This window comes from Lonchura striata, chromosome 4A (assembly GCF_050655825.1).
Source record: "Lonchura striata isolate lonStrDom1 chromosome 4A, ASM5065582v1, whole genome shotgun sequence".
NCBI lineage: Eukaryota > Metazoa > Chordata > Aves > Passeriformes > Estrildidae > Lonchura > Lonchura striata.
Window position 1 is genome coordinate 4,531,284 of NC_140742.1, and position 22,814 is coordinate 4,554,097.

Below are 22,814 nucleotides of genomic sequence, written 5' to 3' on the forward strand. Positions count from 1 at the left end.
TGAGACACAAACACTTCGTGTCTGCATTGTCCAACAAATGCAGTTGATCCCTGCTCCGATGTCGGCAGCAATTCCCACAGCACAGCACAGCTCCAGCAGCCTCTCCTCAGCCCTGTCTCTTAACAACTACTGGGCAAAGCAGCACAGGGATGATCAGAACTGAATAAACTCTTCCCAAAACAAAGAATGCGAGAGCACGGATGCAAACCGCCGGGATCCAAAGTACAGACAATACACGGCAATAAACGATCCTACCTTTCATCCAATCCACTACTTGCTTGGGCGTCCACTTGCTAATAGGTTCCATAACGAGAGCCATCATCAGATCACTTTATCATTCACACCAAAATCGGGGGGAAAAGGAGAGAAAAATTGTATCAGAGCATGGCTGGGCTAAGAGAGCTGTGGGATTTTACGGTGCAGTTCAAAGAGAAGATGATGCTTTGTCCCTCCAGGTCCCTCCCGCACTGATTCAGTAATGTATAAAATTACACTGCTTGATCAGCTCTGGCACCTCCCCCACTGCACACAGCCTGCAACACCCGGAGCACCGAGCCAGGAAATGGTGCAGTACACACTGACTTACCAAAGGCTGTGCCCGCCGAGCCAGCGGCACGGATAAAACACGGCATTCCACACCAGCGATCCCGCCGGAGCCGCTCCGCCGAGCCGCGTTATCCCAGCGAGCCCCGGGATCTTCAGCGGGGAAAATGTCACTACTGTGACTTGATGGCAGATTGTCTTGGCTTCATTGTGAATATGCTGACTGTCACTCGGCTCAAAGTGAAGACAGGAACGTCAGGATATCGCCTGGCATCTGGCAAAATGCTGAGCATCTCCATCTTTACAATGCGAAATGTTGCTGGAGTCTTGTACTGTGTAATCACGTAATTCAGAATGTCAAACACAGTATGAAAAGTCTTACCCAAGAAAAAAAACTACTGGGAGAAAACTCTTTTTTTTCCTGGCCACATTCAGAGGCAGGATATTTCCTCCTATGAGCTGCTCATTTTGTAGGGAAAGAATGACAGCATCGAAGAGGCAATTTGTACTTCTACAGCACTTTAGGATAGACAAGTACAGCAAGTATTTTGACTCTCAGTACTGGAATCATTAGTCAATGTCTCCCTTTTGTTATGAAAGAAAAAAAAAACGTTTTAAGTATTCCTAACCCTGAAGTTTACTACCCTTCTGACAGATGAAGGTGAAACATTTCAATGAGATGTGCCAAACAGCACTTTTTGGACCCATTTGTGACTCTCTGCGCCTCATGCAGCACAAATTCTGCATCCTGTGGCTGAGAAGGTGCTGCAGGCTCCAACCTTCTGTCTGAGATCTGCAGCCCCACTATTTTATGTTAAGGGGAGAAACTCAGAGACCAGAAAAAAAGGCAGAACAAAACAGTTTCACCTTTCTCTTCAGTGACCTTTCCTCTCTGCCTTTTTCTCCTGTGCTACTCCAAGTTTCCCAGCACATCAGGGGAAGAGGATGGTGATATTCTGCTCCCCTGGGGCTGCGCTGAAGTCTCCAGGCTGAGATCTGTCCTCTCTCTCTTGTATGGGGGAACATGAAAAACCAATGGAATCTTTATCACAGAATCCCAGGGTGGTTTGGGTTGGAAGGGACCTTAAAGCCCATCCCATCTCACCCCCTGCCATGGCCAGGGACATCTTCCACTTGCTCCAAGCCCTGTCCAGTCTGACCTTGGACACTTGCAGGGATCCAGGGGCAGCCTCGGCTTCTCTGAACCATGTGCCAGGGCCTGCCCACCCTCACAGGCAAGAATGCCTTCCTAAAATCCAATCTCAACCTACTCTCTGGCAGTTTATTCTCTACTCTTTCAAGGCTCTTTTTTCTATAGTTAAGGATGCAGACAGGCATCTTTCCCCCCACTAAAGCATCTCCAAAGAGATGCACCATTCTCAGCTCAGCTCAGCTCTCACTCTATCCTTTTTTATTTTTCTTTAGCTTTGGGAAATAGTGTGATTAGTATTCTATGATGTATTTGGAGTGCACAGAGCACAGATCTTCTTTACAAAAGGATTCACATCAATTCTCCTTCAAGAAGGCTGAACAGCATGTCAGCTTCCTCTCTGGGTTTTGGGAGACCACTTTCAGTAGCTTTAGTTCTGTCTAAATAGCTGTTTACAATGGACATCATAATGACAAAGCACTCAAAGGCACAATACTTCTCTTTTTAGGCAATAGTGGGCTAGAATTGAGAATAAATATTTCTATTAGCTATTGGAAACTGTACAAGTTGTCTGGGGGCTATTCTTTCTTCAAATTCCTAATTTTTTAAAGTTCAGTACCAGCATAGAAGAATTTGAGATAAGCTATGTTGTGTATGAACTTGGTATTTTGACACATTTGCACACAAAAAAAAATCTTCATTCATGATTGTTTGGACTGTTTCCCTAATTCCTGTCATTTGACAGACATTCTGTCAATGCCCCTTTGTCTCACATTTCCTACCCAGGCTTGACTGGGCACTTTTTTAATATATTTGGACATATTTTTAAAAGAGGATGAAGCCTGAATTCAAAGCTCATCAATGTCAATGGGAATAATTCCACTCATTTAAATTGTCCTTGGATGACAAAAGAGGCCTTCAACCATTATTTTGGAATCAGGACTTCCATTTTCACAATGAGAACCTTCTAAATCTTTCATGTCCTGTTACTGAATCTCCTCCCCCCAAAGATGGTTTGCATTTTCATTTATTCCCACTCTTATTCATGGTGCTGGCTCAGGCAGGAGCTATAATTTGTCTGGAATAATTTTTCTGGAAGACCCTGGCTGTTAGATAAACTCCTGTGATTTTCCTTATCATTACCAGTCACGGTTTGTCTGTATTCTGGGATTTTACAACCTTCAGGACAACCATCTACTTTTTGGTTCTACCTCTTGGAATAAAATATTCAAAGCTGTTAAAAAAAGCTCCATTTCTCTCCTTCCTGATGATTTATTCAGGTTCATTCTCCGTTGCAAAGGTCAGTGCACATGGCCCTGGTTTGTCACAAATCATTCCAACCCCAGGGAAATGTTCCTTCAACTATTTCCATGGGTATGCTCAGTGTGGCAGCCCATGGGTGGCTCTACCTGGGGATTTCCTCTGCTTCTTCTTTTGTTGTTTCCTTAAAGATTTATTCCTTACACCCACGGGAATGTCACAGGAACATGGCAAGATCTGGAAAGGAGCCTGTGGCAGGCCATGGGACTCAGTGATGGATCCAACTGAGCATTAGAAAGGCCAAATGGAGCCCAGACTATTTCTGGAAGCACGGTTCAAGTCAGTTCAGAGCACTTTTTGATGCGGGTTGTCCACTCTGCCTGCTGAGGTAAGGACTCTGGAATGAGTAACCATGGAATATGGAATACACCCCCTGCACTGAGCTGTCACCCCTGACAGGCTGCCACCATTCCTGTCAGCCATGGGTCACTGCAGTGGGATCAAGTGGGTGCAGTCACTAGGCAAGGAAATCTTTTAAAAATAGGCAAAACTATGCAATCCCTAAAGCTGTGCCATGTGTTTTTCTGCCTGTTTGTTGCAGGGCTTCTGCCTAGATCTATCCCCCACCCTACCTAGCACTGCTTCCTAATGCCAACATAAAAGCAACAATGCATTCCCATGACTGTGTTTTTCTTCCAGGCTGAATGTAGCAAATCAAGAGAAAAAAGATCAAGGAACATCTTTCTCACTATTATTCTATCTAGGTCATGTAAATGAGAAATACTTTCTGACTGAAGTCTGCATAAGCATTGGAGCAAAGGGAGGCATTTGAAAGGGAGAAAGGAAGCAGAGCTTTCACTACCAAGCAACGTTGTTGTCAAAGGCCTATATAAAATAATCTGGTAATTCCAGCCCATAATCATCGCTGCTGCCTTTGACAGCGAAGGCCTAAGGCTGAACAGACTGGTGGAAAGGTTTGGAGTCCCTCCTCCTTCCCAGCAATAATGCTGAGAGTGCTGTAGCTTTTGAGCACTGCCTGGTATCTCTGGGATTGCTAATTAAACCATCAGTCTCCGTATTTTCATGGCCACTGTGGGAGGCAGTTAAATGTTCTTGTGTATTTCATGGCCAGTGATAACTTTCCAATTAAGGATTATGTTCAAATCTGGTACCATAGTCACTCTAACACTTAGAACAATCATGTATTTCTCGCAGTTTTCATTTGGCAACAATTATTCTCATCTTCTTTGATGAAGAAATAACTTGCATGTTGCAAAATAAGTCCTTTAGGAGAGGGTTAGTTTAATAAAGTCTTGACATGGCATTTGATGTCCATTATGGAAAAGCAAGAACATGCAGCCCCAGATTCAATAAATCATGAATGCCCTGGAAAAGTGGTATGCAATGTTATAACTTAGGATATCTATAATTTATATTATTAATGGAAAAGTAAGCAAAATCTCCAAGGAAATGACTGTTGAACTCTCAGTTATCACTAAAGCTTTTTATCACGTAACATTCATATATTATACAGCTGGTTTTTTGTGGAAAAGAACATATTCTCAAAAAAGAGAATGGAGCTAAACTGTTTGTTTTGGTCAGTTCTGTTCTAGGCCAGGTTCTGCCTGATGTTGCCTCCAGCCCTTGAGGCACTTGAGAGATGGCAAGCAAAGTGCCTCTGGTGAAGTTGCATGAGAGCAATAAATGTGCTGGGAGGAACAAAACCCAGCTTAGGTTTGGGATAGGGATTGACAGATTCTCCTACTTAGGGATAAACTTGGCCTTACTTAACCCTGGCTTTGCAAACTGAGGGGCTGGGCTCTGTTCTCACAGGACAGAGCTCAGGAGAGCTGGGGGAGGATCCTGTGCTTTGAGCAGCCCGAGCAGGGGCTGTGAGGAGAAGGTTTGGATCATTCCCAGCTCCCAGGGAGGGTCAATGGTGGGGTTCTACATGATCCATCAGTCCCAGAGAGGGTCAGTGGGAGGTTCCACACGATCCATCAGTCCCAGGGAGGGTCACTGGGAGGTTCCACACGATCCATCAATCCCAGAGAGGGTCACTGGGAGGTTCCACACGATCCATCAGTCCCAGAGAGGGTCACTGGGAGGTTCCACACGATCCATCAGTCTTTATTTCAGATCACAGGACATTCTGAGTCGGAAGGCACAAGGATCAAGTCCAACTCTTAAGTGAGCATCCAGGGATTGAATCCACACCCGTGGAGCTCTCAGCACCATGCTCCAAAAAGCAGAGCCAATCTCTTGGGTGGGTATTGCATTGCTGTGGCTGCCCCTGCATCCCTGAAGTGTCCCAGGCCAGGTTGGACAGGGCTTGGAGCACCAGTGGAAGGTGTGTCTACCCATGGTGGGGGTGGCACTGGATGGGCTTTAAGCTCCCTTCCGACCCGAGCCATCCCACCATCCTGTGATTCTCCAGCACCCCGTGCAGCTGAGGCTCTTTTGCTGAGGTTCTTCTCCTGGTGGAGGCTCCAGCCCCAAAATTCTGACTGTCCTCTGCGGAATTGTGCCGGCTGTGAGCTGGGCAGTGGGTCCATCCTGTGGAGGCCCGGATGGGCAGGATGGAGTTCCACATTCTGGAGTTCCACATCCTGGAGTTCCACATTCTGGAGTTCCACATTCTGGAGTTCCACATCCTGGAGTTCCACATTCTGGAGTGCCATCTGCTGGCTCCGCACCCGCTGCCAGCCCCGGCAGCTCCTTTTAATAAACCCCACTTCATTCATTCATTAATTGCATTTCATTTTCACTGCTGGCGTTTACTGTTGTATCAACCTAAAGGTTTGTTTTTTTTTCCACAGGAAACCACTGTAGTCTTTGCTTTCTTGCTTTTCCATTACAGGTATTAATATCCCAGTTTTCACATGGAGCCTCATTAGAAATTTATATTTTTTCACACTCCATTAGATGATAAAACTGTTTTATTAATGTGTTTTAGTAATAATTTATTATATTTTACATTAATTGGGTATTAAAACACCCTTAACAAATGGTTTGGAAATCAGGGCTAACATTACAAAAATGCAATAAATACTTGGTTTCTCAGGAATGTAGAGAAATTATTTCATTATCACTTGCTAAAAAATATGTCTTGACATGGCTGAGATGATTTCGTGCATTGCTTTTTCCTTGGTGTATTTTAGTGTTCATAAAAGCTCCTCCTCTGACCTCTCTTGGGACTGAAATCCTCTATTTAGCCACAGAAAATGAACATCATGAACAGAGGCACTGCAAACTTCCTCCTGTCTTGCATCACTTTCATCATAACATCACCTTTTTTTTTTTCAGGAGCTGCCCTTTAGCTGTTGTTACACTTCCTTGACATCAAGAGTAGCTTTTCTATAAAACAGGTTCTCTAGATAACACATCTCGTGGAAAAATGATCACTTTTCGCAGCCCTATCCAGAGTTTTAAATGCAACTGAAGTGTATTAATTTCAAAGATTCCATGTAGAAAAATTAACTGAAAAAATATCATTATTCTCCAAGAAAATCCACTGATTTCAGTGAAGACACTGTGAAGTTACAACATGGGTAATTTTTTCTCATAGAAGATGAACTTTGTGTTCTTTGGCTCAGACTACAAATGAGCAGAGAACACTGAAGTATTTTCATATTCAGGGAAACTGGATCCTCTGTTTTCAGCCTGTTTGTTGATATCACCAACATGTTTAGAGTCTCCCAAAGAGCCCCAAATAAGAGGGAATGTTCCATCTGGGAATCGTTGTGACAATCTTCAAAGCAGAGATACAAGTGATGCCTTGTGAAGGCTGCCCTAGAACAGGGGCTAGTTAAAGAATAAAGCAGGGATTTATTATAAAGATTCCTCCATGGATCCACCTTGGGCAGCACCAGAGCCCAGCCAGGGCTGCACCCAAATGACCCAAAATGATCCCAAAATGCACGAGCGCTCCCGGGGCTCTCACTTTTATCAGTTCTGCTCTATTTGAATCTTGGGGTTCATTGTCCAATTCCAGCTTCAGCCCAGGCAGTCCCATCCTGCTTGTTTTTCTCTCTCCAGCCCATGGTGTTTGTGCTCCTGGGGCTGAAATTTGGATCATTTGTCCTTGGTGCCCAGCTGGAAAAGGAATTATTTTGTCTCCCTGCTCTGTGACGAGAGCTCACCATCCCCTGATGTGAAGCTCAGACCCACACACTGAAGCAGCACAGAATGTGAAAAATATAAAAGCTAAAACCTGAGGCATCACAAGAAGAAAATCCCTTGAAGCCATGCCAGTGGAGGAGGCTTCCACCTTGCCAAGGAAGTTTCCATGTGGGGAATTTGCTGCCACCACGAGTCACAGCTTCCTCCCCAAATAAACTTCATGAGGACACAGATATTTGGGTAAGCCTTGAGCTGCTGGGACACACAGAGAACAGGGGCCTCATCTGCTTCGCTGATCTCTTCAGTTTGCCATCACCAGCTTGGCAAGCAGGGGAAAACTGCAGACAGATCCTTTGTTATCATTTCCCTGCACAGAATTCCTCCAGGAGCAACTAAAAAGTTCTGCTCAGCTCAGAACTGACTACAGTAACTAAATTAAAGAGAAACAGGGAAATATCTTGCAGCAAGGCTCTTTGAGCCTCATATGCAGCTTCAGAGGGATCCTGTAGCACTGTGCAGGCAATTCTATGCCCAGAATGGATTCACTCCCTTAATTCAGTTTTCCATGGCATGGAGCTTACAGTACTGACAGTCATGGGGTCAGCACGAGAATTTCTGAGGGCAAAACTGGGCAATGTCTCCCAAAATAATTTCCAGCTCGACAGAAATCATCTGTGTGATGCCAGATTTATTACACGTGGATCAATGGCCTTTATTTTGTAGGTATTATGGAGATTAGACTAAATTTTCAGACCTCTCTTCTTTGTTCCTAAAATCATAGGAATTTTAAAATGTGAGTGCTGCTAACTCCAGCTCCTTTTCTTTGAAAAAAATAAAATGTCAGAATATTTATTACTACAATGTGTTTAATTTCCTGTCAACATATCCATATTAATTTATATACAATATGATTTGTATATGCCTTTCCCCTTCCTCTATTAAATAATTGGAAAATATTTGATAAAAACAGAATAAATGTTCAATGTACTTCCTCTGCAGGAATCACATAACAACTTTTAAGCAATAAACCATCTGCTTCTCACTACATTAGGTAAACAATATTACTTTGGAAAAAAAAACCCCAGTAATAATGGAAAACTTGACAACAGTAATAAAACTTCCAAACTATTGATACCAGATTCCTTTGCAAATCATTATTTGCTGGCTGGGAAGTTGGCTTTGACCAAAGTGCCTGTTAATTTTCCTAAAGCATTCAGGGAACCAACTCAGAATATTCAGTGATTCTGTGAAACTTGGTCTGTATATTCTGTGTGACATTTATGGTGTGAAGAAAATATGCAACAATGTTGGAAATGGACTTGTTTTGCCATTGAGGGACCCTCAGTGTGGTGGGAGAAGAGGGACAAGCTCATGTTCAAGTGTCCAGAAGAGCCTGGGTGCACTCTGGGCCATTCTACTGAGAAAAACCACTTTATTCTTTTGTGTTCCATCATTATCTCCTTCTCCACCATCCCATGGCAAAATGTGCCTTACAGAAATGTCTGAGCATGGGCTTCAATAGTCAAAGAGTCATTTTGCCTTGCAGAGATATTTGATGGGGTGACCCAGGATCTGCTGGCACAGGGAATGTCAGATTCATAAAATTGTGACAATTATTATCATCCCATCTTCAGTTTCCCTGTGATTTTTGGTCCAAGCTTGTCTTTCATGTTGTCAAGTGACTGGTGACAGCAAAAGCTTTTCTTCAAGGCATTCTCAAGATGGCTTTTCCTTTATCTTAGCATCTTTGCAAAGCCCTGCTATTCTTAGGTCTTGCTAATACCTTGGTTAAAACCTCAGAGATTATGCTCCTGCTTTATACTCCAGTAGCCTCTTCATTCTCCATGTTTAGTTAGACTCAATATTTGCTTGGAGGACAGGCTGTGACCACAGAGATATTCCCAGCGTGTGACTGGAGCCAGGGTTTGTGTTGCCTTAAAATTGTCAGCAGAAATAGAGATACAAGAATCTGAAAGCTAGAAAAAGAAAAGTCGTGTGAGCCATGAATACCTGCCAGACTAACCTGACATGAAAACATCTGCTGCAGCCTTCACCATGGGCACTTTGGAGAATTTAGTACATGAGGCTTCCTCTCCTGCCCTTGATACACCTGTGAATGAGAAAACCTCAGGTCTAAGTGCAGAGCTGGACATTTTTCATCCTTTCTGTAGCCACACAGAGTTAAACACTGATCTGAAAGAAGGATGCAGAATAAAAAGGTCTCTTCCCTTCAGCCTGTCTCTCCAAATTAACTTGATTTGCTGTTTAGAAACCGAGGAGATGATGGTGATGTGTCCTGTCGTGTTTTCCTCTGCATCCCAGCAGCGTGCCCTTTGCTCTTCACCAGGAGCTTTGCATCAGCAACCAGCTTTCCTCCCGTAATTAATTTCTCAGGGCTCTTCCCCTGCTCTTTCCATTCCAAACAGCTCTGCTCTCTCTTACATGCAACAATAGCTTTATTTTGAAAGAGCCTGGCAAGTAAACAACATGATTTTTTCCTTTTGGACAACCTGAAGCCATGTTAGATGGTGACAAGACGTGCTCTGATCAAGCCAAGGAAGGCATAAACTAATTGTCAAGAGCTGGGAAGCTCTGTAGCTGTGCTGCAGAGCCAGCTTTCATTTCTCTCTCACTTTCTTGTAGTCACAAATTGCACCAGCTCAGCTCCAAAATAAAGACCTGCCATCCAGAAACCTTGTTTATAGGAAGGGCTGTCAGAACCCTCAGCCATCTGCAGCTCCTGCTCCCCTTCCTGCTCCCGGCGCTCCTTCCTTCCTTCCACATCCCAGCAGCTCTCGGTCCTCCTGTCCCTGGGAGGGAAGGACAGGATGTTCTGCAGCCACCAAACACCAGCCACAGCCCTGCTATAAAAATTCAGGGATAGATCCCTTGGTTTAGGGGTTTTCAACAGCTACTGAAACAGCAGTTCTTTAAATACTCTGATTTCTGATATATCCGACCCACTGTGCATTTCCTCAGGATCTGTGTCCTTCAAGACTTCTGGCAGCTTCTTTCTTCTTCAGGTCTCCATGAGGAATCTCTCTTCTCTTTTTCAGCCTCTTCAGAGTGAGAAAACCCTGCATTTTTATCTCTTCCCTTAGTTGGGCTTGTTTTGCCTGTGAATGTGATCAGAGATGCACATATCAAAATATCTGATCTGAAAACAAGGAGCCAAAGCTTTCAACACAGACATGCCCAAGCCTTGCCCTTGGAGTCTCCTGCACGTCCACCAGCAATTCCCCAGGTCACTGTGTTTCACCAGCTTTGCTCCTCAAGCTTCTGATCATTTCCCAGTCGAATCCAGTCCATCAGCTCCAGGACTCAGCTCTCTCTTCCCAAGGAAAACCTCTCCTGCAGTTTGGGCTGCTGTGGGTTTATTTTTCCGCTCAGTGCAATAAGAGCAGCAGTGATTTTTGGCTACAGAGCCTCTCTGCAGGTGTCACTGCTGTGAGCCAGTGCTGGGAGAAGGGGAGACAGGTGAGAAACCTGTTAAGGACTTGTCCCTTATTTCCTGGTCCCTGCAGACCAGGCCCCGTGTCTTCTGCCTGGAAGAGCTCGAGGATTTTAGCAACTATTTCAAGTATAATGTTTAAATAAAAATCAAAGTCATATATTCCAATATTATCTCCCTCTTCTCCATAATTCCTCCAAGGCTCATCTCAGGATAATAACTTCCCATTTTGTGAGCTACCCATTTAACATTTTCTTAACTCTTTGGGGAAGGGACGTAACTGTGCAGCCATCTCAAATTAATTTGAAAGAGTTAGAAAAAAAATTGATTCCATTAATCTATCTAAAACTATCCATATTATCTCCATCTATTATTTATAAATTCATTTTGCATTCTAAACCAAACCCCACACCATCACTTATGTTTAATGCTGCCTGCCCATTTTCCTGATGAAGTGCCACATTTGCTGCATTTCTGCATCACATCTTTTTAACAAATGTCTAATTTCTGCAATCATGTATCTTGCTAAGAAAGTTCTTACTCCTTTTGTATAGCTCACCAGTTTTGCTGTATTGCTGCTCTCTCCCAGTACATCATCATGAAACTTAGCAGGACATTTCTCATGTTAATTGCACATTCTGCCCATATATACAGATATTTATAATCTCCTGGGGGAAAAACTGTTTTAGTGGCTTTTCACAGCACAATTCATTTTCTTGTTTCTACTTATTCACAGAAAATGTTAGGATTAAAAATAGTTTAGGCTGAAAATTTTGTTGAAAGCTTTTCCCCCTAAAATTATAAGTGACATGTTTTCACACTTAAGCAAAAATATGTATCATTAGCTGTGAAAAAAGTGACATAAAAAAGAGATTAATTTTAAAATATATTAATTTACTGCAAAAAACTTTGTACAATGTTTGTTAATAAATCTCTGATGAACTTTTCTGGTAGAAAATCACCTTGTTTGGAATTCCAATATTCAGACTAGAATACAAAAGTTAATTATTTTGCTGTTAAATTGCCACCAGAATCAAAACTTTTCAGGAATTATGACTCACATTTTCCTATCCTTCCAGCTTTAAGTCTCTGCTTGCAGACTGTGACCCTGTGTATTGAAAGAGCATTTCCAAATTCTACTATTTATCACAAATGTATGTCTTGGACACTAAAATCTCCCCCAGGCAAATACATTTTTTATGCTGAATATAAGTATTCCCCTTTGTACAATTTTAGCTGTACCAAGTTAATAGCTCTAAAATATGACTTGATTTGAATCTCAATTTCCAAACACTGCTTTGCCAGTGCAGCACCTAGAAAGTGATACAAAATCAAGGTGATCTTTCACTGGGTTATGACAGGAAGAGCATTGACATTAGAAAGCAGTACAGAATCAAATTCCCATTTCCTGGAACTCAGTTCATCAGCTTTTGTGGGCTTGTTGGGTCACTCTTGTAATTAAAATCCAATCGTGATTATTTGAATATTCCTTTTGAGTAAGTTGTGTCCCTTCTGCATCCCAGAAATTTCAGCTGCATTTCTTGGTTGGCTCAGGAAAATAATATTATTCTGTATTAAAAATGATCATGGCAAAGTTACATGGATGTCCATGAAGAATCTTGTTGCCTGGAATAAAAAACCCTTTGGACTCAGAACTTTCCCTTCTCTTCCTACAGACACAAACGTGGGGCTGTGGCAATCAGAAAGGATCCATGTACTAAACCACTTAAGCACAGCATAAGGGCCTGCTCTGACTCGGAAAGTGGTTATGTTAATTAGCTTAAATTTGCAAGAATTTGACTAAATAGGAACAACTTGACATTTAGTTTGAAAGGTCTAAATGTTTCTGTAGAGTTTAGACACCAGTACTGCAGGTAAGGTATTCCTTTTTTGTTTTTTTTCTTTTCCAAATGACGCCATGAATACAAAGAGTTCATTTGCAAATGTTTAGCTAACATAAACGACTTAGAGGGGGCTATCAAGGCAGCGGACACAGATCCTGATTAAGTCGAATCCCTGGCAATAGACCCTGCCATGAAGTTGGGCTATTTGCTTTTCTTCAATCCTGCCTGGCTTTAGATGCTTTCAAATCTTTCCTAATCCTCGCTGAAGGGCACAGCTAATTAACCTGGGCCGGGGCTGCTGCTGCCTTTGCAGCCTCCCTGACACACCCGCACAACACCCAGGTGCCTGCAGATGCTCTGAGCAGCAGGGTTTGGTTTGGTTTGGTTGGGTTGGGTTTGGTTTGGTTTGGTTTGCTTTGGTTTGGTTTGGTTTGGTTTGGTTTGGTTTGGTTAGGTTGGGTTGGGTTGGGTTGGGTTGGGTTGGGTTGGGTTTGGTTGGGTTGGGTTTGGTTTGGTTGGGTTGGGTTTGGTTTGGTTTGGTTTGGTTTGGTTTGGTTTGGTTAGGTTGGGTTGGGTTGGGTTGGGTTGGGTTGGGTTTGGTTGGGTTGGGTTTGGTTTGGTTGGGTTGGGTTTGGTTTGGTTTGGTTTGGTTTGGTTTGGTTTGGTTGGGTTGGGTTGGGTAGGGTTGGGTTGGGTTGGGTTGGGTTGGGTTGGGTTGGGTTGGGTTGGGTTTGGTTTGGTTTGGTTTGGTTTGGGGAATGGCCAAGGGCATTTTTCTCGCCCTACAAAGGACAGAGATCCTTTTCTGATGCTCGCTGGGCTGCACCTCCCACATCCCATTGAGAATTACAGATTTATTTCTTCCCATGTTTCACACTTCCAAAGCACATGCTGGACATTCATTGCCCTGTTTCACTGCCCTCAGCAAACCAAGTGACATCTGGCATCTCCTTTGTCCCTCTATTTTCCTGCTGCTGTTGAAATTCGAGCATTGCTCCTCTGGAACTCTACCAGTGACCACAGCTTTGCTCCCCGTTTTTTTAATTCCCAGAGTCAGAAATTGATTAGTTAATGGAGCTTAAGCTCTGTGGCTTGCAGCACCCTGCACCCTTTCATTAGCTGGGAATCCGAGATAAACACAGTGATTTAGGGCTGCTGAGCAAATCCATCAGCTCTGTAGCATGACAGCTCACTGCTGCTTTTGCTCTGGGAGCTTTCCTGAAATACACTGCTAACAGCTTTTTTTTTTTTTTTTCCCATATTATATCAAAAAGCTTTTTTTTTTTTTTATAGGATGTGTTAAGGCACAGTGGAAGCAGCTGCTTCCAGGGAGCCAGGAGTGGGTGCTCCCCATGGAGCACGGTCACAGCCAGGACTGAGGTGGCCCAAAGGGAGTTGGAAGGGGGTCCCGGAACAGATTATGGGGTTGGGAGAAAAAAGACCCCAGGAAGACTAGAGAATGGAAGAGTATGGGGGAAAAAATGAAGCAAAATGTCCATGTGAGTGTAAAATATATTATTATTATTATTTTATAATGAAATGCATGAAATAGATATTTTTCATTGGAAAATACAGAGATCAAAGTCAGTTATTGATATGGATGAATGATAAGGAGTAATGTTAATTAAAGTTTCATAACTGGAAATTCCCTGGTTGGCAACACTTTGATACTGTCAGGAGACACAAATCTCACAGTCTTGGTACACTAAAACATGATAAATCTGCATTGCTATCATCTCAAACACTGACTGCTGGGATTCCAGCTGTGGGGATCACTCTTTGTGGGAGTTACTCCTGTGCTCTAACACAAAATACCCACCAAAAAGTCAGCCAGGACTAAAAAGGCTTTTGATATGATCCAAGAGATTTGTCCCGAGTTCCTGTGCTCTTATCTTGCATTTAAAAGGAGACAACTCTATTTGTGCCCCAAATGCTGCTCTAAGTGCCTCACCCAGGGCTCTGCCTCATGGGGACAGCTGGGGGACAGTGGCCACACCTGCACCTGAACCAGACTGGGCATTTTGACTCACCTCAAAGGAGATTAAAGGCATTTCCTGGGTATGGTTGTTCCCAAAAAAGCATCCATCAGGAACCCCAAAGTACAAACTACATCCCCATCGATTGGGAAATGACCTTCCCTCTTCTTACAAAAGCTTCCCTTTAATGTCACATCATTCTATTTTATCTGAGCTGAGATAAAACAAGATTAAATGGAGAGGAAGTAAAACAGGTTGGAAACAATAATGTAGTGCTACCACAAGTACCACTAATTTCCTTCATTTAAGGAAATTATTTAAACAAATAGTGATTCATACAAAAGCTATCTTCTTTCATGAAAGAAGTAATTTGCATTTAAACAAATTCCTCTGTAGATGAAAGAAAACAAGGTTGCAATAAAGGGGAAAATATTTGGCATCAAACCATCGATACTTCAATTTTATTGTTATCTCAAAGACAAAGATGGAAGATTACATCATAAACCTATTTCTTAAAAGGATAATTCTGTAATGAATGATAGCAGTCGGTGATAAGATTTAAACTTACAAAGTCTTGTTGCAAAATAAAAGTGGTGCTATGGGACTGAACAAACATTTGGATATTTTATCTATCTATTTGGATATTTTATCTACAAAAGACAGTGACTCCTTCCCAAGGAGGACACTTCTCCTGACCAGGATTCTCCTGTAACCCTTCACCTCCTCTTGAAACCCCACCTGCAAACTGACAGATGGATCAGCCAATATGGGAATTGTCTCATGGGAATTGTCTCACAGATTTCCATATTTCCCTCCTTGCTGAAATCTGGCACTGCCAGAACTGGCATTTTTAGCTAATATTGCACTTTTGGGAGGTCATGTGAGGAGCAGCAGGATGCCCAAAGGGCTCCCAGAGGGGTTAATGTTGTTGGAGTAGTTCCATGCTTTCCTTTCAGGAAGTGCTTGTGGTTCAGCACTGGTGAAAGGATTTCCTTGGAATCATTTAGATTCTTCAACAGGAATGTGGAGCTGTGGAGGATGTGGTGCTTTGTACTGCTATTTTATTTGTAAAATTGATTCTGAAGTTTTTGTCTTTATCTCTGCTTTTATGGCGCTGTTTCCTTTAGAACTAAACCTACATTTAAACCTTTCCTTTAGTTTGGCTTGCTGTGACTGAGGAGAAAAATGAGCTTGGCTAAATCAAACAAGGTAAGAGAAGCAAGGAGAAACACTTGAAGGAACTGTTGGGTGATGGTTATTTTTATTCCAAAGGATTAGGGACAACCACTACATTAAAAGGAAAAAAAAAAAAAACAACAAACCACTTTTCAGGCTCTTTCAGCCCAGTCAAGGGTACAAGAGAAAAATAAGGATTGGTAGCAAGAGGGACAGGCACAAGCTTTGGTGGAGATGGAGTAAATGTGCACCCACAGGTAGAAGAGAAGGAGCAGAGGAAGGTTTGATTTTGGGAGAGCTGAGCACATGGAAAAACCATCTTAACCTCTGGAGAAATACAAGTCAAAGAAAAGCAAAGTGCTGCCTAAACTAATAAACGCTTTGAAGATTCCAACTCAACATTTTCTTGGCTGCTTTTCTAAAAAAGTCATGGGAAATAAGAATTGTTTGGGCTTCACATTTAGGTGAATCATTTCACCAATTGAATTAGGCTTGTAGAGGGAAGATAAATGACAAAATGAGGGGCTGTATAGATATTTTTTTTAAATGATAGTTCTCTTCCTGGTTCTTTGCTTTCTCATGCCTGGTTTTGTTTTCATTTTTATTTTAAAAATATTTTTAATTTTCTCTTTGTATTATAAAACTCCCTATGCTAGGAATACTAATGGGTGAAAAATAAATATACAATATTTATCTCCCTCTTTGGATAAATTTTTGGTTTATTGCATTTTTATATGTTCCTCGAGTTCATAATTTTTCCTGCTCGGTGTACGAAAAATTATCAAAGGCAATAAAAATGCAAGGAAGCAGCATCTCCAATTTTCTTAAAAATATCCCAATAAGATAAAAAGTGGAACAAATCCTTAAAATATCTACCCAGCCAGGCTCTTTTCCATTTTTTTCCCATAAGCACCAGCTGTTTTTTCCATACCAGCACAAAGGACATACTTACAGATTCAGTTTATGGGAGCTTTGTTTATGCACTGGGTAAGGATTAACACATAATTTTAATTAATATGGCAAAACCAAGTTCAAAGAAGACAGAAAATTTGTAAATCTTATAAGACCACTAATTCTGGCTGGGCTTTTAGATGCAGAAAATGTGCTGCATGGAATTTTCCATATTAACATTTTTCCTAAGGTTTACACACTGTAATCCTTTCTTCATCACTATTTCACACGGAACCTCCCGATTTAGTAGATTTTTAATTGCACCCTTGTACTCCCAATATTTAGTGTGTCTTTTTAATATTTCTGTAAACTGAGCATCGCTGTTGTCGTTTGGGTGTTCATTGAGCAGAAAACCTGGGAAAGAGCAGGAACTTAAACCAAGAACTTGCTTTTTAGAGCAACTTTTCCCCTGCAAATCCAATGGTATTGATAGGAAAAGAAGGGCATGCATATTTTGGTGGAATCAACCAAATGAATATTTAAAATAATCAATAATTATAAATAATAATAATATATAATATTTTTATAAATTATAATAAATAATTATAAATAATATTTGTTATTTAAAATAATAAATCAATTCAAACTTTGTGGCAGAATAAGGAGCCTTGCAGAGACACGAAGCAGTAAATATTGCATATCTTGGTTTTAGCAAGGCTTTTGGAATGTCAGACACATTTTTGGAGGGGACAAAGCCTCAGAACTGCCTGAGGAGCTCCTCAGGGAACTGCTGATACACTTGTCCAACAAAATGAAAGGAGCAGCAGGGTTTTCCTGTGGCCACTCTTGAACCTGAAGTTTAATAAATCTCTTCTGAAGGTTGAACTTATCAAAGATTCAGGATGAATAATAGCAAGAAGTTCCCAAAAGGAGCTTGGTCAAGCACCAGATCAACTCCAAGTTTTTCCACATTGGATTTTCCATACATTTTCCCAAGCACCAGTTGGACACTTTGGGGACAAGGGACAGATTCAATCCAGGTTCCTTTTTGGCTGATGCAATGCAGCCCCATGATTTCATGCCTTGGAGCAGCATCAGAGCCAAATTTCTCAGTGGGGTGGAGAACAAAATTTCCAGGTGAAAATGAGCTCTTTTCCACCCTGTTTTCACTCCCTCTGACTTTATAGGTGAGCCCAAGGTCTGGCTTAGAGCTACATCCTTTAAAATATCCCCTAAACAATGGCATCCTGAAGCAAGGAAAGCTGTCCTGAGAAAGGGTTCTGTGGAGTGGGGTGGGTTTGCCCCTGTGGCTTCCTGTGTTTTCCAGACTCCAAAAAGAGCCAGAGAAATGGAAATAGCAGCTGTTGCTCTAAACTGTGTGACCAAAGCTGTCCCACACCAGCTCCCAAGTCCTTGCCCAGGAATTCCGAGCAATCCCTACAGAGTTTCCTCTCACCTGCACGATCTGCTGAAAGTCTGAGAACCTGCGAGCTGCTGGAACAGGGAAAGGTCTTGGAACCTTTGTGTGATCCTGCAGCTGGGTTCCTGAGGGTGGAATCGTTTCCCATCCAGGGAGCCGATGCAGATGTTCCCAGCTGCGGCAGGAAATGCCCACCCCCAGCCCTGGCCCCAGGGCTTTCCCTGCCCCTACAACCACACCGGGGTAAGTCACTAGTGGTGAGCTGGGCTCCTCACTTTAATGAGCTCGTACCGAGGAGCTGCAGCACAGCCTCACTTTGATGCTTATTCCCCCATGGAAGGACTCCTTTCATGTCCCAGATCAACCTGCCAGCCCCTGTTAATTTAAATCTGTCATTAATGAAGGAGGAAGCATTTAGATCTGGTGGCAGGAGAAGAATATTTGGTTTATTTCATCCTGACATAGTGTTTTCTTCCTCAAGGTTTGGCTCCTTAAGAGGCATTACCAGGAAAGGAAATATATAACACGAGATTCTTTCTGGAGCTTGTCACTCTTCTGCTGCAAACAGCAGCAGCTTTGTTAACTTGCACATTCAGCCTCTTCTATTGTAAAGAACATTACTGTGATCAACAAATCTTCTTTTGGGGCCACAAGTCTGCAAACTGGTTTCTTTGACAACTTAAATACACATCTCATGTCTCCTTCAAGAACGATTCTATGAGTTTTTTGATGAAAACTATAGAAAAAGCACCTGTAAGCCCATTGTTAGTCAAATTAGAACCCTTGGAATATTACTTTCTATTATTCACCATTTTAAAGGAGTTTAATAAGCTGCATTTTATCAGACACCACTGTATTTTTCAAGGGATGTTAGAGAGACTGTCTCACCATTTTTGTTTCCCAAGCCGCAGATAACATGAAGAAGAAAACATACCAAGTTTCTTAGGAATCCTTCCATAGCTAATTCCAAACCAATTATTTTCTATAAAAGCAGTGGTGTAGAGGTTTTATGGTTGCTGTATTTAAGTTTTACAGGGCGAGTGTTGATGGTACACAGAGGAAGGGAACATATCCAGGAGACAAAGCAGCACAACAGAAGATTTAGGGTTTAAATATAGGGGCTCTCTCTAAAATTCTGCTACTAAATCCAGGATGTTTACTACACCATAGAATTATAGAATGGTTTCAGAAGGAAAGACCTTAAAGATCATCTGTTCCCAATTCCCCAAAGGGACGCCACCACTAGTTCAGAATCCGTGTTAAAATTTTTAAACAATGTAAACAACTTCTTGCAATTTTAAAATAAACATAAACACTGTCTGCTTGTCTACTCCCTGCCTACAGAGAACCAGCAGCAATTGTTTTATTTCAGTCCTGCAGAAATATTTACTGGTATTTCTAATTAAAGCATCATACAAAATTAATTGCCTGTTTAATATTTTAACATCGTGACTTTCAGAGGAAACTACTTGGAGTAGGGATATGGCCTGTCTGGAGGCTTTGCAATGAACACAGGTCTCAAATCTGAGTCTGACTTCTCAGTGTTCTGACAGCCGAGCCAATAAACGGTGATTTTCCATGATTTCCACCACACAATCCATCAGGATGGGTCAGCAGTGTGCCTCCTGCTCCTTTGTTGAGGAGGTTTCCTTTTGGAAGGGAAATGGAGCCCGGAGGAGGGCTGGCACTGAGGCACCTGGCTGCTCCTGGGTCCCCATAAGGACACAGGGGTGAGTGAGGGCGGCTTGTGCTGTACCAGCTCCTGCAATGCCCACCTGGACACATCGGCATTTCCTCCCTTCCCAGACCAAATGTATCCATCCTGGGAAAGAAAAGGTTTATTCATTGAGTGCCGTATTATTGATGCAAATGGAAGCCCTTGGTCCTTCACAGAGCTTTTTGGGCTTCTCTGGGCACAACCTCCTTGTGAGCCCAGGCTGCAGAATGCAGTGGGGTCACAGGGATGGGCACCCACAGAATCGCTGGGTGGATGGGTTGGAAGGGAGATCACCCTGACCAAGGCGGGGTCACCAGGTGACACAGGAAGGTGTCCAGGTGGCTTTGGGGTGCCTCCAGAGAGGGAAGCTCCACGCCCTCACGGAACGGAGCTCTTCCCCATGCTGTGGCGGAACTTCTGCTGTAGTTGACGGGCGCTGCTCCTTGCGCTGTCCCCGGGCAGAGCCCGGCACCACCCTCCCGGGGTCATTTACAGCGGACTCCGTCCCGGCCGGCCCGCCGAAGGCTCCGGGCGGGCTCTGCGGCCGGGCCGCGGTGTCGGCCGGCGCTGCCCGCGCTCCCGTGCGCGCCCCCCCGGCGGGCGGCGGGGGCGGGCGCCGCGCGGGCCGCGCTGATCGCAGCGCGCCATTGGCCGCTGTCTGCGCGCACGTCACGATCATGATGAGAATTAATGATCGGGGCCGCTGATTTCATTGTGTGACGCCGGGACCGACCCAGCCGAGCCCGGCCGAGCCCGGAGCCCCCGCGCCGGCCCCGCGCTGCACGGTAAGCGCGGGGGAGCTCCCCCGCCTCCCACCCTGGGTGGGGGAGCGCGGCGGGGCCCCCGAGCGGGAGGGGCGCGGCGGGAGGAGGGGAGGAGGAGGAAGATGATGAGGATGATGGTGGTGATGATGATGGTGATGATGGTGGTGATGATGATGCCGGCGATGCCCCCCCTCCGCCCGGGCCCGGCGGCGGGGGTGGGGGGAGGCCGGCGCGGGCTCGCGCGCGCGGACGCGCCCGGCGCGCGCAGGCGCCGCTGCTCCCCCCGCCCCCACCCCCGGCGCGGCCCCGAGCGGGGGGGGGGGGGGGCGGCGGGCACGCGCCGGGAGCCGCCGGGGGAACTGCGCGTGCGCGCGCAGCCACTCCGCGCGCGCCAGGAGAGCGCCCGCGCGCGTGCGCCGGGCGGGGCCGCTCTGCGCGTGCGCGCCGGGCCCGGCGGCGGCCCCTCAGCCGCGGGTGCCTCAGTGGCGGGCACGGAAACATCGCGGTCACACAAGTGTCGCTGCCATAGAAACATCGCCGTCACGGCAGCGTGACAGTGACAGAAACATCGCGGCGACAGAGCCCGGGAAACAGCCCGGGATCCCCAGCACAGCCTGTTACCGATCACCGCCCCCGGCACTCCGTGCCACGTCCAGCCTTGCCTTAAACGCCTCAGGGACGGGGACTCTGCCGCCTCCCTGGGCAGACCCTTCCAATGTCTGACCGCTCTTTCTGTGGAGGAATTGTTTATAATGGCGGTCCCAAACCTCCCCTGGCACAGGTGCTGTCATCGCTAATTTCCTCATTCCCCGGTGTCTCAATCACTGAATCACTGAGGTTGGGAAAGAGCTCTGAGATCACCGAGTCCAACCTGTGCTCAGTCCCCACCTTGTCACCCAGCCCAGAGCACTGAGTGCCACCTCCAGGGATGGAGTCTCCAAACCTCCCTGGGCAGCCCCTTCCAATGTCTTATCACCCGTTCCATGAACAATTTATTCCTAATGTCCAACCTAAACCTACCTTGGCAAAACTTAAAGCTGTGTTCTCTTGTGTCACGGATTGCCTCAGTCCTTAGCGCCCGGTGCCCCCAGTGGCTCAGTGTGCCTTTGTTGGCAGGGGTGTGGAAGAAGATGAACTTCAGGGTCCCTTCCAACCCAAACCCATCTGTGATTCCATGGTACCAGCCTGCTGTGGTTGGACAGGGGGCCTTGTTCTGCCACGCATTGATCCCTCAGGTGTTTGAGGATGAGGAAGAGGACGTGTCCTTGGCTGTGCTCTTGTGGAGGTCTCACCTCTTGAAGTGCTTGCGTGGCATTCACCTGCCCGAGCAGTCCCCAGCCCTGTCCCCCCTTATCCTGGGGTTTCTCACTCTGTGGATAAGAACACACATGACTCACCTAAAGTATGTGTCCTCCCAGCTGGACTCCTGAAGCAGCTCACATGTTCAGAGTAGCACTGCATTTTGATGTTTCGTCCTTTTTCTGACACAGGTCTTACAAAACATGTACATGCTTTATTTAAAACACGTGGCTAATCCAGCTGCAGTCAGGAGTCTCATTTGCATCAATAAAGCAGGATGGGATGCAGAAACCTGCAGTGTTGTGGTCATGGGTTATTATGTTATTAAGTTACTGAGGGCTGTCTAATTTGTCCCTAATAAAGGGCTGCATTTTATAGGTAGGGCTGTAATACAATCCTACAAACGCTGTACTTAGTGGAGAGGGAAACAATTATGCTGCGAGTCACGGATATTTAAAAGTAGTTTTACAAGCTGGTGTGTACATTACACTCACCCAAGCATTGGCCTCATCTGCTGCACTTGGACTGAGTGGTTTGGCCTGTGTAGGAAAGAGGCACCAACCTACAAATTCAGAATATTAAAGGTTGTTGCTTGATGTGTGTCCAGTATCTCCACATAGTGTGCAAGTTGGGGGTTTGGTTGGTTGATTGTTTTCTTTCCATTTGGGATGTGCAAAAAATTGTGGTTTTGGCAGCCTTGGAAAGTGAATGAGATTATTTCAGTTCAAGTTTCTAAAGCTGGAGGAATAGTGTCACTACTGCAGTCTGGTTTTATTTATGTCTGTAGTAGTTTTCTTACCATAGTTCCAGTTTTGTCTCAGATTTATATTGGCACTAAGACTTGTTATTTTTTGCCACTGGAGATCTGTGGAAGAAACAAAATAAAAAATATAAATTGGGAGTGTGCCGATTTTCTTGTACCTCTTACAGATGGAGAGACTAAAACAGAAATAGTCTTTATAAGGTGACTTTTTTCCTAAGAAAATGCCTTTTTGGAGCTGAAGTTAGAAAAGAAAACTCAAAAACTGATTGTTCCTTTTTATCACTTTGTGTTAATCCCTGACAGTTTTAGAATATGTTATACCATAAGTGTTTTTATACTTAGTTACTTCCTGGTGACTTGTACTCTTGAGTTAATGACACCCAAGACTAGTTTCTGTTGCTGTTTGAAGTGAGTATAATTATGGGTTTTTCCTATTTT

The 22,814-nt window shown here is 44.2% G+C and overlaps 2 protein-coding genes across 7 annotated transcripts in view; one reads left to right on the forward strand and one right to left on the reverse strand.

Moving 5' to 3' along the window:
- Positions 1 to 1,114, reverse strand: part of LOC110471139 (connector enhancer of kinase suppressor of ras 2) — a 172,280-nt gene extending 171,166 nt beyond the window's left edge. The window contains exons 1-2 of one of the 2 annotated variants that reach the window (XM_077786481.2): positions 587 to 1,114; positions 256 to 329 (exon numbers count right to left, since the gene is read on the reverse strand). In XM_077786481.2, the coding sequence (XP_077642607.1) occupies positions 256 to 322 (67 nt within the window). In that variant the 5' untranslated portion in view covers positions 323 to 329; positions 587 to 1,114. Of the gene's footprint in view, positions 1 to 255; positions 553 to 586 lie in introns of those variants that run through there. The other variant, XM_077786480.2, reaches the window with a different exon arrangement.
- Positions 1,115 to 20,149: 19,035 nt separating this feature from the next.
- HDX (highly divergent homeobox) overlaps positions 20,150 to 22,814 on the forward strand; it is a 39,402-nt gene continuing 36,737 nt past the window's right edge. For 2 of the 5 annotated variants that reach the window (XM_085570579.1, XM_085570578.1), the window contains exon 1: positions 20,152 to 20,335. The gene's annotated coding sequence lies outside the window, so the exon portion shown is untranslated. Of the gene's footprint in view, positions 20,336 to 22,814 lie in introns of all 5 variants that reach the window. The other 3 variants (XM_085570580.1, XM_085570577.1, XM_077786482.2) reach the window with 3 other exon arrangements.